Genomic DNA, 13,120 nt, shown 5'->3' with positions numbered 1-13,120 from the left:
TGCTCTCAGCAAAATGACAACTACAGATTTATGAACTAACTAGGCATTTGAGATGTCAAGTGACTATAGTTAATTAATGGGAGCGCAGCAATTTATTTATTTTTTTAAGGATTTCCTCACCCTTTGGAGATATGTACCAAGTCATTAACAGATGAGTAATATACGGTCTGCCTGCTGAAAAGTTCAGGGAGGCAGGGAAATGGGAGGGGCCACGCGTTGCTGAAGGTGCAAGGTGTGCCCATGAGACTTCCCTATCCATGGCCTCTCTACTCCAGTATTGTGGAAGGGTCTCTTCAGGCTTTAAGGCGGGCAGGGAAGATGATCAGGGTGAGGTAAGAATGAAGCGCGAGTCAGCCAGATGTTTGCAGTGGTGCTGAGCCAAGACTTCTAGGGTCCCACATCAGGTCAGACTTGAGCACACCACAAATTTTGGAAAAGAGTTTTCTCTTTTCAGCCCCAAGCACACAACAAACTTATGACATGTTTACAACGGAGTTCTTTACAGCGTGCTTCTGGCTCCTTTCACAAAGGTAGGTACTGCTGACTCACAGAGGGCGCCCAAGATTGAGAGCCTGGAGAGACTGACTGAGGTAAGCATAATCCCTGTGGGTGTGGGGTTGGCCTGGCTCTGAGACAGCGTGGAGGTCACTTAGGCTGTTGTGAAGCACGACTGACATCACTCATGAGAGTGAGTTTTATGACCTAGGAGCATTGCTCGAGATTTAGGGGGAAAGGGTCCGGGACAAGTAAACACAGACTCTGGGAGATGCAGGTGGAGCCTGGCTCATCAGACAGCAGAGGATCCCCGGGCTGTACGCCACATCCTTTCCGAGCATTTCAAGAGGGAGACAGGTTAAACACCTCCTTCCTTTGAAAGATGCCAGTGTGTTTGACCCTCCTGGTTTTTACAGTGATGCTGTGCACACAAGTACTTTTTTGCCCTCCATGTAGTACGTTTTAAATCTTCTACATTATAAAGGCATTTTCACAAAATGAAATTATCCGTCTGCTTCTGCCTCCTGAGTGCTGGGATTAAAGGCGTGCACCACCAACGCCCGGCTCCGTCTTTTTAAATTTTTAACAAACTCTTTCTTATAATTAATTCATTAGTACACTTGTGTGTGGGGAAAGTTCCCATGCCTTGTTTTTGGGTTTTTCTTTTTTAAGTGGGAACAAACTATCTGCAGCTTCGATGGTATTTAAGTACAAAGGGGCTTCGGAACCCTTGGTTACCCCATCTGACTGCCCACCTACCTGGTATCAAGACCACCACCACAGTCAAGATAGCATCTCCAAAGATTTCCTCATGTGACTTCCCACACATGTCCTTTCTTCCAGCCCCACATGACCTCCAATCATCTGTACTTCCATGGCGTTTAATGTAAACTGAATAATATGTATGCATGCATGTGTGCATGTATGTATGTATGTATGTATGTGTGTGTGTGTGTGTGTGTGTTTGTGTATGTGTTTGTATTCTTCATTGTCTGAATTCTTGCGTTACTGGAGAACTTAGAGGCAGGGTCTCTTTTTGCAGGATCTTACTCTCTTGGGGATGACTGCAGGGCTTGGGAACTTCAGGAGCCCGGGGTCGTATAGGGTACCAGCCTTGGGGAACGGGCAGGTAGGGCGATGCAGAAGAGCTGGGTGGAGGACATCGGCATGCTCGCTTCAGCATGCGCAGCGACCAGGTGGCAGCGGAGGGAAGCGGATGCGCGCGCACGGCGGTGCGGGGGCCGCCCGGCGGGAGCAGGAAAAGGTTCAGGCAAGAAGCGGCGAGGGGGTCGCCACGCTCCCACGGCCACTCGGCTGACGTGAGCCTCCGGGGCGCGCACGGCGCCTCGCGCGAGCGAGCTGGGGCTGCGCTGCGCTCCTGCGGGCCCGACGCGCGTGGTCACCGCGTCCGCTGACGCGCGGCTCTCCCAGCGAAGGCACAGGAGTCTTGGGTCCGGGCAAGCCCTCCCGGCCGCACGATGAGCCCCGAGCCGGCAGCGCAGCCTCCGGCCCCTCAGAGCGCGGGCTGCAGCCTCGAGGAGCCCGCGGCCGAGCGCCTGGAGCAGGGCGCCGCGGCCTTCCTCGCCGGCGACTACGAGGAGGCGGCCGAGCTCTTCCGCTCGCTGCTGGCCGGCCTGGCGCAGCCGGAGCGCGGCCTGTGCCTGCAGCTGGGGGACGCGCTGTCCCGCGCCGGTCGCCTCCCCGAGGCCATCGGCGCCTTCCGAGGCGCCGCACTGCTCGGGCCCCTGCAGCCCGAGGAGCTGGAGGAGCTGGCGAGCGGCCTGGCGCGCGCCCTGGGCCTGCGCGAGAAACGGCCGCCGGCGGTGGCGAGGCCGCTCGGCGCGGCTGGGTCCCCGGTGCCCGTGGCGCCCCGCGACCTGCTGGGCTGTCCGCGCTGCGGGCGGCTGCTCTACAAGCCGGTGACGCTGGCCAGCGGGCTCACGGTGTGCAAGCGCTGCGTGGAGCTGGTCCCCGGGCGGGCGCAGGCCCGGCGCGTGAACGTGGTGCTGAGCGGGCTCCTGGAGAGATGCTTCCCCGCGGAATGTCGGCTGCGCAGGCTCGCCTGCCAGGCGCGGGGGCTTCAGCGCCAGCAGCAGCCCGAGGCCGCGCTGCTCAGGTGCCAGCAGGCCCTGGACATGGGTGAGTCAGCCTGGAGGGGGAAACCACAGACGGGCTGGGCGGTGGCCGGTGGCGTTTTCTTCTTTTCAAAGGTAGTAAGGTGCAGCGGGCTAACGGGCTCACCCTGCAGGTGCCCAGTGTCACGTGCCAGGTGCGTCGTTCTTGTGGCTTTGCCAAGACTGGTGTAGGATGTAAAGCAGTGGTAGCCAAAGAGCTACAGTGTAAGCCACTGGTAGGTATGTAATACGGTGACAAAAAGCAAATGTTATTTTTATCCAAAACATTATTTACAGGCCTTCAGTATATAAAAGATCAATATTTTCGTTTATCTTTTGTCCATTGTGGGTTTTTTGCATTCACTGCACTCCCCAATTTAGACATGACTTTTCCATTTGAAATACTTCACCAGTGTTTAGGTGTTGGAGGAGATCAGAACTGTTCCATGCAAATTCTCCCCCTGGAAAATTGTTTGGCAGCATCCCTGTGTTTTAAATGTGACTGGTTTCTAACAGGTTCAAAGAGGCAGCATGTATGGCCACCTAACGGTTGTGAAGCTACTCTCGTGATGCCTGGGGTGATGGCTGGGGTCAAGGACACGCGCTGCTCTTGAAGGGGACCCCTTTGTCCCCCGAGTTGCTTTTGGTCACGGGTCTTTCTCACAACAGAAAAAAGGAACTGAGACACAAGTGAATGGAGCGGGCCCGTGCTGGACCGTCGTGAGACAAAGAACAGAGCAGAAGTATGCGGGACACAGACAAAGGTTCTGAAGTGTGTGAAGCTGGAACCCCAGTGAAGAGAAAGAGAAATGTTTAAAGGGTGTTGGGGGGGGGAGCTAAGAATTTTCCACATGAAGAATGGTGACTCACTGAATCAAGATCCCCAGAATAAAGAAGGGGAAGTTTGAAAGCAGCTAGAGAGGCCTGAGGGGGCGTTTCTTTGAAGGAGTCATCGGATGACTGACAGACAACTTTCACACGAACTTGATGAGGCAGAAGACGGCGGACTAACATCTTTCGGTTACTGAAAAGAGAAAAAGTAAAATAAAGAACAAAGAAAGCCTATCTAGACGTTGTTGCCTGTCTAAAAATACCTTTCCCGGATGAAAGGGAAGTCAGGGTGCTTTCGGCCAAAGCTAGGGGCAACCCTGAAGGACTTGGTTGGTATCAGGGTTGTGCTAGGAAGACTCCTAAGGGAAAGAAAGGCTCCACTGGAGAGAAATTATACACGTGCAAGCGTGCGGCCAAGAAGGGGATGAAGACGGAAATGTGACCTTGCAGATGAAAGTGGCACCTCAAAATGCAAGGATGTTTTGTGGCATTTGTAACTTACATAAAAGCAAAGCTGGGAGGTAGCACAATAAACTCTGTGGTAAATGTGCTTGCAGCCTTGGGTGTGGTAAAACTACTACCGGTATATTGGTAACTCTTTATGGGATATCCCGTTGAGCCACCAGCAAAGGGATAAAAAGGTGAAATGACAAATATTTGACTCGTCAAAAGATACAGGAGTAAACGGACCACTGAGGTGACTCAGTGGATAAAGACATCAGGCTTGGGGTCTGAGTTCTAGCCCCAGAAACCATGTAAATGTAAGAGGAAAGAAGTAGCCACTAAGTCAGTGACCTCCACAGCAAGGCGGTCCCTCTTCCTCGCAGGTCCTAAACACATAATAAAAATTTTACAAGTGAGAAATGAAACAACAGAGAACAAAGGAGACACCTAGAAAAGTGACAGTTTACTTTACATTTAATGTTGAGTGATCTGAATGTTCCATCAAAATGACGACAGACTAAATTAAATGAAGCAAGGCTACTTGGTGCTTACATGTGAGAAAAACCTTTGATACGAAGACAAAAGGGTTCCAGTCGGTTAGAAGTAGCATATAAAAAGAGACAGAGAGAGCCCTGGTATGACAAAATTAGCATCAGATAAGGTAAAGGCAAAGTGCATTAAGAGGGATGGTGATGTCTAGCATATATGATCTGGTTCAACAGAAAAAAATTAAAGCAGCTTTCTCAAGTGTCCTGAGACCTGGCAAGTGCGCACACCAAGGATACAATGTGGCAGAACTGAACTTTTAAAGAGTTTAAACAAAACTTTCAGTGATTGATAAAACATGAATAGGTAAGTAGGTAAGAACATATGTTGGAACAGATACACTCTTACTTTTATTTATTTCATAGGTGTTACCATATGCAATACCTGCAGAATATATCACCTGTTTGAATTCACAGGACTTTGGGCCTGTTGCTCTCCTGGATTAGACTAGAAGATAAATGAAACGAATATTAGAAGGTTGAAATCAAACAGAATGTATTATTTGAACACTAAAGGAAACGAGACAACAGATAGGTTGGCAGTCTTCAAATATTTGGAAACAAAGCAATGCATTTTTTTCATTTTTTTTCCCTTTGAGATTTATTTATTACATATATAGTTTCCTGCCTGCATGTATGCCTGCACTCCAGAAGAGGGCGCCAGGTCTCTCATTACAGATGGTTGTGAGCTACCATGTGGTTGCTGGGAATTGAACTCAGGACCTCTGGAAGAGCAGCCAGTGCACTTAACCTCCGAGCCATCTGTCCAGCCCCAGCAATGCATTTTTTTTTAAACATTACTTGTCTTAGTCTGTTTTATGATGCCATAACAGAATGCCACAAGCTGGCTACTTTATGAACGAAAGACATTGACCTCAGGCAGTTGTGAGGGCTGAGAAATCCAGTATCAAGAGTGCTAGCATCTGCTGAGGCTCTTGCTCTGTTGTAGCAGAGTGTGTTGTACAACACACAGCAGGGCACACAGAGCTTGCGTAGATGGTGGATGGTAGCTAACCTGCCTTGTGGTGGCCTCATGAGCCTGCTCGTGAGAGCAAAGTCCTCCTGGCCTGGTCTCTTGGTTAGCCTCTACCTCTTAATGCTCCAAGGCGATAGACCAGAATACCAGCGTGAGCTTGGGGAACTTCCAACCACATGGTTACCAATGGGTCGATTAAGAAATCACAATTAGGGCTGTTGAGATGGCTCAGCGGTTAAGAGCACTGCCTGCTCGTCCAGAGGACCTGGGTTCAATTCCCAGCACCCACATGGCGGCTCACAACTGTCTGAAACTCTAGTTTCAGGAGGATCTGATACCTTCACACCAATGCACATAAAATAAAGTTAGATAAATTACTTTAAAAATCACAATTAAAATAAGGAAGCATTGACCTGAGTGGTAATGAAAAGGTGATATCAGGACTCAGTGAGCAGAGTCACTTGTGCACAGGCCTAAGTGTGGTCCTCTGTTCTCACAAGGTCACGGGAGAGAAAGTTCCTAAGAGTTGTTTTCCAGCATCTACGTGTGTGCTGTGACACACGCGTGTCCACATTCACTAATTAGTCAGTTCGGAGAAACCCATGTTTTGGGACACATTGGCTCCCAAACACTACTGCAGTGGTAGGTGGTGGTGTTCGCATCGACTGCCAGTGACAGCCAGAATGGTGGCCACCCATACCAGCAGTCTCTCTGTCAAGTGGGAAGGCACACAAGGGGATGAATGTCTTTGGTCCTGGGCATGTACTGGGGGGGGGTGTGATTTCAGGGTTACACGAGTAAGATGCTCAAAATACACATTTAAGACGTGGACTTAGTCCTACATCACCCCCAATAAGTAACCCCGAGGAGTATTGGCACTCAGTAGTTTTGCTGTTCTCGGGGAACTCAGCACAGGCTTTTACTGTCAGTCGATGGGACTTTTGATTAACGTGGCTCTGTTCTCTGCTTTCATACACACGTGACAGTATTCATAGCAGAGTGGTAGCTCCCCATGCAGCAGCTGCTCTGGCACTGGAGTACGTCTCTGATAAAGTACAGAGTGTAAGCTCTTCTGGTTGCCTCACAGGCGGTGTCTCAGGAGGCCTTCCTGAGACCTTCTTACAGTGGAGTTCAGTGGCGACCCTCCTAAATTCAGGGCAGTTACTTGGCAAATGCAAACATACAATGCCATATGCTCTCTCCACACAAAGGGATTAAAAATTGCCTTCCCTCTTCCATTGAGTTTTGAGTGACTTGTGGACAGCTTCCCTTGGTTCTATCAGTGTAAGTCTTCCTGTTTGGAAAATGGTTTGATTCGTTTGACGTCTACACGAGAAGTGAATAGGGTTAATTCGGGACTTCCGGGGAAAGCAGCCTTTGGAATGTGAGTAGTTAACTCAAATGCTCTGTTAGGAAGAATGATCCGAAAGAAGGGAAGGGTGTTCTAAACCCAGTCAGCTTCAAGGCTAAGCTGGCATGTAGCCGGTGGAAGCAGAGGATGAAAAATGCTGAAAATGGACTTCAAGTGCGGGTCTTGCTTCTAAGGTTTGTATAATTTGTCACGAAGCTTTGCGTTTTGGTTGCATCTGCGCAGGCTGCTGCAATTGCACTGTTAAGAAATAGAAACGATTAATCGGTCAAGCTGGGTCGTCACCCAGGCCAGAAACGGACAAGAAAATGTAAAGGAGAAGCATCTGAGATGAAGCAGTGCACTTAAACACAGCAGTTTATAGCAGATGGCAACACAGTATAAAATAGGTGCTTTTAGATAGGAAAACGGAATGGCCAAAACTGGCCCGGGGAGTAGTTAGTAAAAGGTTAGTGTGCATGAGGAATCTGAAAGAATGTGGAATATGCTGCCGAGGGATTGCCTCCTGTCAACAAGCCACTAAGACTTTCACAGGATTCCTTTATAGCTCAGACTAGAGAGAAACACGGGAATATTTCCATCTCTTTTTATGAGACACGGTGTGTGGACCAGTCTTACACGTGTGCATAGATGGGAAAGCCTCACTAAATGCCTCAGTATTTGAGTCTAGCAGCCTGCTTTAAGAGATAATTCGGCGTAATCCACGAGATGGAGGAAGACTCTACTTTTCGTTTCTCAGACCTTTGTGGCATCCTCCTGGAATATAGTGCCCTCTGGTGTAAAGCCCTGGTAGAAATCTAGCATCAAAGGTAGCCTGGCTGGCTTTATCAGCAACTGGACAGTCTCTATTTTTTTTTTTTAATTGTATATGCATGGATGTTCTACAAGCATGTGGAATGACGTGTGTGATTAGGCCAATTAGAAGTATACAAGTCCTATTTTTAGCTAATGACCAGAGCTGGCTTGGAGTGTCTTGGTGCAGAGTTCAGGAGTGCAGCATTTTAAAAGACAAAACCCACAATTTCATCAGAGTTCGAAGGTTCGAAGGGGGTCGGAACAACATCTGTCTTTTTGCAGAGCTTAATGGTGTTTTCCAGACACTACATCACAATTATTTCTTAATTGCCACTTCCGCTTAGTTATTTTAGTTTTAGCCTACACGGATATTCTGGTTAATATGTGTGGACTGTGGTTAACATGCCAGTCTCATCGAGAGCAGTGCCAAGGCAGATGCGGCTATTGGGGTGGCAGGCTGAGGAATCCGGAGATGAAGTCAGGACACGATGGTATCACCCTAGCCATTTCACGTGTGTGTGCATGCCCTACCACCAGAGGCCAGGAGAGGGCACCAAATCCCCTGGAACTGGAGTTACAGATGTTTGTCAGCTACCGTGTGGGTGCTGGGAATTGAACCCAGATTCTCTGCAAGAGCAGCCAGTGCTCTCAACCACTGAGACACCTCCCCAGCCCTAAACATTGTCCTTTGACGTCAAGAGTAAGGGGGACATGTGTGGACCCGGGGATTAAATCCCTACTGATGGAAAAGATGATGGCTCGCTGTCAACACTTTCACAACATTGAGAATGAAAGGAGATGAGTGCTGGAAATATCACAGTAGAAGGAATTTAATTGTCTGCACACAGTGTGGCTGCGTGGAGAACTAAAGGGAACCAGATGGCGAACTGTCGGGATCCAGGAGAAACTAATGTGTTGGGCACAGGGTGTGAGGTCCATGGATTTGTCCTTGAAGCTCAGTTTGTAGTTCTAGCAGCTTCTTTTGCTTAGATTTCTTAGAGAAAAAAAAAAACAAAGAGGAGTTATGAAAATGCATGTATTTTTGTGTATGTGCAGTTAAGGAAATTTACCTAATCTTCCAGAGAGTAATTATTAGTCTAAAGTTATAATTTTCCTATAATGACATACTTTTTTTTTAGAGGCAGATCATCTGAGAATTAAGATTGTTTTTCTTCCAGGTGGTGAAAATTCTCCATTTAAAATATGGGATTTTTTTTTTGATAACCCATTGAGTGAAATTAATGTTGCCCATATGTACATTGAAGACATCATGAAGTTGGGAATGATGTTAGTGAAATTGGAATAGTGAGGTGGGGTTGATATGATCATATTTAGCTGTATACATGTTATCAAATTCTCAAGAATAAAGGCGACTTCTTTTATAAAAAATCATAACCCTCAGGGCTGGAGAGATGACTCAGAAGTTAAGAGCAGTGGCTGCTCTTACAGAGGACCTGGGTTTCATTTCCAGAGCATACACTGCAACTCACAACCATCTGTAGCTACAGTTGCAGGGGATTCGACACCCTGTTCTGGCTTCTGAGGGCACGAGGCATGATGTGGTACACAGACATACATGTACTCAAATCACCCATACACATACAGTAAAAAGGTTTTGGTTTTTGTTTTGTTTTGTTTACCAGACATTTGCTTATGAGCCTGTCAGTGCCTCTCAGGTTATATGTACATTTTCAAAGATGGAACATGTAAGATCTCATTATGGACCATAACATATGGACATTGCCACTTGATGTTGAGAACGGAAGAGCTTTGAACCTTAAGGGAAATATCCTCCCTTTACCAAATAATTTCATAGACCAGTATGTCCAGGGACAAGAGTGAGTGTTATGTGATGAGGCTTTTCCTGGGGAGATGTAACACACACCAAAGCCTAGATACAGCCAAAGCCCAAAAGGGTGAACTAATGAGTTTTATTGAGATTACTTAAAGGGTGAGGGGTTACTTACAAGAGCAAAATTAACTCCAAGACAGGTGTGTCACCAAAGGCCACCATAGTATGGGTGACGTCTCATAAAAACTGGGTGTTTAGAGTACACTGTACAACTTGAAGGCAGCTCCCGGCAGCTCAGCTGGTCTACACCCCTGCATGGCAGCTCAGCTGGTCTACACCCCTGCATGGCAGCTCAGCTGGTCTACACCCCTGCATGGCAGCTCAGCTGGTCTACACCCCTGCATGGCAGCTCAGCTGGTCTACACCCCTGCATGGCAGCTCAGCTGGTCTACACCCCTGCATGGCAGCTCAGCTGGTCTCCGCTGGTTTCTGCTCCTTCCAGGCATCTTGGCTGATCCCTGCTGCTTGCTTGCAGCTCAGCTCATCCGAGAGACTCTTTGCATCTTAGCTTGTCCGAGACCCCTCCTTGCAGCTTGACTCTGAGCAGTCTTTATTGTTTACTATCTGAGAGGGAGGGGCTTGGTGAAGCTGGTCAGTTTTAGGAACCTCCCGAAGCCATCTTGTATCGTTTCCCTTCTGCCCTAAGGATTAGCAACAGGATGTTTCAATCACAGCTCAGTGAGAAACTATTATTATTATGCTTTGATTTCTGTCAGTTAAAGAAAAAAAAAAAACTGTGGCTCCTGTTCCCCATTGTCTCACTCTTTATTTTCTGCCACACCTCTCAATGACAGGTGTCCATAACACTATTTTTTTAAAGTCCTGTCGTGTGTGAGTTTTTTTTTTTTTTTCCTGCGCACTTGCTTGGTTGCCTACATAAATTTATAGGAAGCATGCTGGCCTCTGCAAAGACCCAAGTGAGACTTTTGAGGTCTAAGTCAGTGTTTCCAGGCAAACCAGGAGTGTGCTCAGGAAGAAAGGAATATATCTAAGTGTTCAGCCTAGTAGCCATCTGAAAAGTGCAGCTGTAACCCTGCTGTGAGGATCCTAAGAAGATGGAGGTAGGGTGAGCAAAGTCTGGAGGTGTGAAAAACATCTGTGAAGCTTCAGCTTTCGGGAGCCCTGGCTTTGTCGAGTTTCCATGGTACCCTGCTACATCAGCACTTGTCATACACTCTGGTCGTTCTGTAGAGAATGGACTTCTCTGAGAAGCTGGGTTTGTCTGTATCATCGTATGAATGGTTACCAATTCGCCTTTTGTATGTGGGACACGGGAAAACAGAGAAGGTACTGCAGGCATATAGAATTCAGGTATACAGGTAAATCGGCGTGCATACGCTTGGGCAGGAAAGAAAATTGCGTTTTAGTCTTCTGACCCAGCTTCTGGGTGTGTGCATTGTGCGTGCACGTGTTTCTGTGCGTGTGCAAGGTCTGCGCGCACGCGGGGGAGGCTGGAAGTGGGCGTCAGATGCTTTTCTCAGTTGCTCTCAACATTACTTTTGACCCATGGCCACTTACTGAGCCTGGAGCTCCTCTATGGCTGGACCAGGCGGACGGGAGAGCCCCCTGCCTTCGCCTCCCGGTGCCGTGACTGCAGGCCTGTCCCACTGAACCCACACCCTCCCTTTTTACCTTGGTGGGAGGATCGTGCTTGTGTGGCAAGCGCCTCACTGACGGAGCCATCTCCCCATCCCTTTGGTTAGATTTCAGTGGGCTTCCCGACACCCAGCCATACAGCATGGCTCTCTCTGCTTCAAAATAAGTTCAATCTAGAAGTGTTTCACAGTTTAAAGGCTCTTTCTTTCCGATTTCTAACTAAAAAAGACAAGATCTGAAATGCCCCCAAACCTGAAACTCAGACTTGAAAGCTTGGATTCAGATTATTGGATTAAGAGATGACTTGATTTGTTATTGGAGGTTGTGTGCTTGAAGGGACAGTTGATGTTAGTTTGTTTGTCCTAGTTACACTTGTACCTGTTCCCAGACAGAAACTTTGTAAAGTGTACTCAAGTATGAGATCACCGGGAGGAGTTATTTCATTCTTTCCTTTGTGCTTACTCCCTAATTTAATATGTTAATGCCGGGAAACAATGTATCTTTCCATGCAGCCACCTGCATCCCTCCTGTCTTTCAGCCCCTGATGATAACTCGCTCCTGCTTTTGCGAGCAGAATTGTATCTAGCCATGAAGAACTATGGGCAAGCCCTGCGGGATGTGGACGCAGTCTGTCAGAGGGAGCCTCTCCTGACTAAGGTGAGCTGTGCTTGTTCATCGGCTCTGGAGAGGGTCTGTCTGATTAAGGTTAGGGTGTGTGTATGTGTGTGTATGTGTGTGTGTGTGTGTGTGTGTGTGTGTGCACGTGCATGCACACGCGTGAACAAGTGCCTGTGTGTGACATTGTGTGTTCATGCATGTGTGTGTATGTGTGTGTGCACGTGCATGCACACACATGCACACGTGCCTGTGTGTGACATTGTGTGTTCATGCATGTGTGTGTATGTGTGTGTGCACGTGCATGCACACACGTGCACACGCGCCTGTGAGCCTGTGTGTGACATTGTGTGTCCATGCATGTGTGTGTGTGTGTGACTACGAGGTGTGTGCATGTCATTGCCCTCTCACCTGTACAGGTACACGTCCAGGCCAGAGGTTAACATTAGGAGGTCTTCCTCAATTGCTTCTCCACCTCGTATTTTGATTCAGGGTCTCTCACTGAGCCTGGGCTGGTTCATTCGATAGTCTCCCCGCTCCGTATATCATCCTCCCTGCTCTTGTCACGTGTTGTGGCTGAAATCAGAAGTCAACTCCTCACGCTCGGGCAGCCAGCACTTTGCCACACTGAGCCTCTCTCCCAGCCCCAGCTCATGGTACTGTCAGTCATGTTAGCACGGTTGTGATTAGGCACCTGCAGGTAGTTTTTCCTCTACTTTACAGTAGGCTGAATTTAGCAATTAATTACTTCTTACCGAGTCAACCCAGTTTAAAAGACCAAGTTAATCTAGGATTTAGATAATATTTAAACGGTAATTTGCTCTCGGTACATATTATATTTAGCTGGATGTTGTGCAATCAACCGTCTCAAAATCTGTATGCAAAATGCCTGGGTACAGATATATTGGGGATTTTGAATACATTCATATGTTGAGGATAGTTCCATATATATATATATATATATATATATATATATAAATAAATAAATGATATAGGTCAAGGAGGCACTCAACTATAAACACATACTCTGTGCTTTATATAGGCAGCTTACTAAAGTCATTTAATTTTTTTTTTAATACAGCTTAACGCAGTATGTTTAAAAAGTTGTGCATGAAGCATAGCTTCATGGTTTGGGCCTTTCTACACGCGACCCCAGACCAATGCTGACAATACTGTGCACTTTGGTACATTTCCAGTTCCAGAGTTAGAAATGTCCTTCCTGCGTAAATAAGCTCAAAAGTTACATGAACTTAAACCCAGAGAATTGAAGAAAAATTCGGTAACTTTTGAGTAATAACGAGCACAACAGGGAAACTCAGTCCAAAGTGACAGTTACGAGTCCCGAGAAGGCGGCGCATAGGGAAGTCACAGAGGAAGTAAAAACCAAATCCAAGTAAAGAACGGGGGCGGGGGTGGGGTGGGGGGTGGGGGGGAAGATCTGTGTTGTAACGTATGTTCAGTTAGAACCATGGGAGGAGAAGAGGAAAA

General features: G+C 47.6%; 1 protein-coding gene across 1 annotated transcript in view; it reads left to right on the top strand.

Annotated features, from left to right (window-relative positions):
- The first annotated feature begins 1,946 nt into the window (after positions 1 to 1,946).
- Lonrf2 (LON peptidase N-terminal domain and ring finger 2) overlaps positions 1,947 to 13,120 on the top strand; it is a 29,328-nt gene continuing 18,154 nt past the window's right edge. Inside the window, exons 1-2 of the mRNA XM_051204517.1 lie at positions 1,947 to 2,634; positions 11,556 to 11,674. Of these exons, the coding sequence (XP_051060474.1) occupies positions 1,974 to 2,634; positions 11,556 to 11,674 (780 nt within the window). The 5' untranslated portion in view covers positions 1,947 to 1,973. The remainder of the gene's footprint in view (positions 2,635 to 11,555; positions 11,675 to 13,120) is intronic.

The sequence above is a fragment of the Phodopus roborovskii genome, unplaced genomic scaffold, assembly GCF_943737965.1.
Source record: "Phodopus roborovskii unplaced genomic scaffold, PHOROB, whole genome shotgun sequence".
NCBI lineage: Eukaryota > Metazoa > Chordata > Mammalia > Rodentia > Cricetidae > Phodopus > Phodopus roborovskii.
The sequence above is the reverse complement of the archived record's forward strand: the minus strand, read 5'-3'. Positions and strand labels throughout refer to the sequence as shown.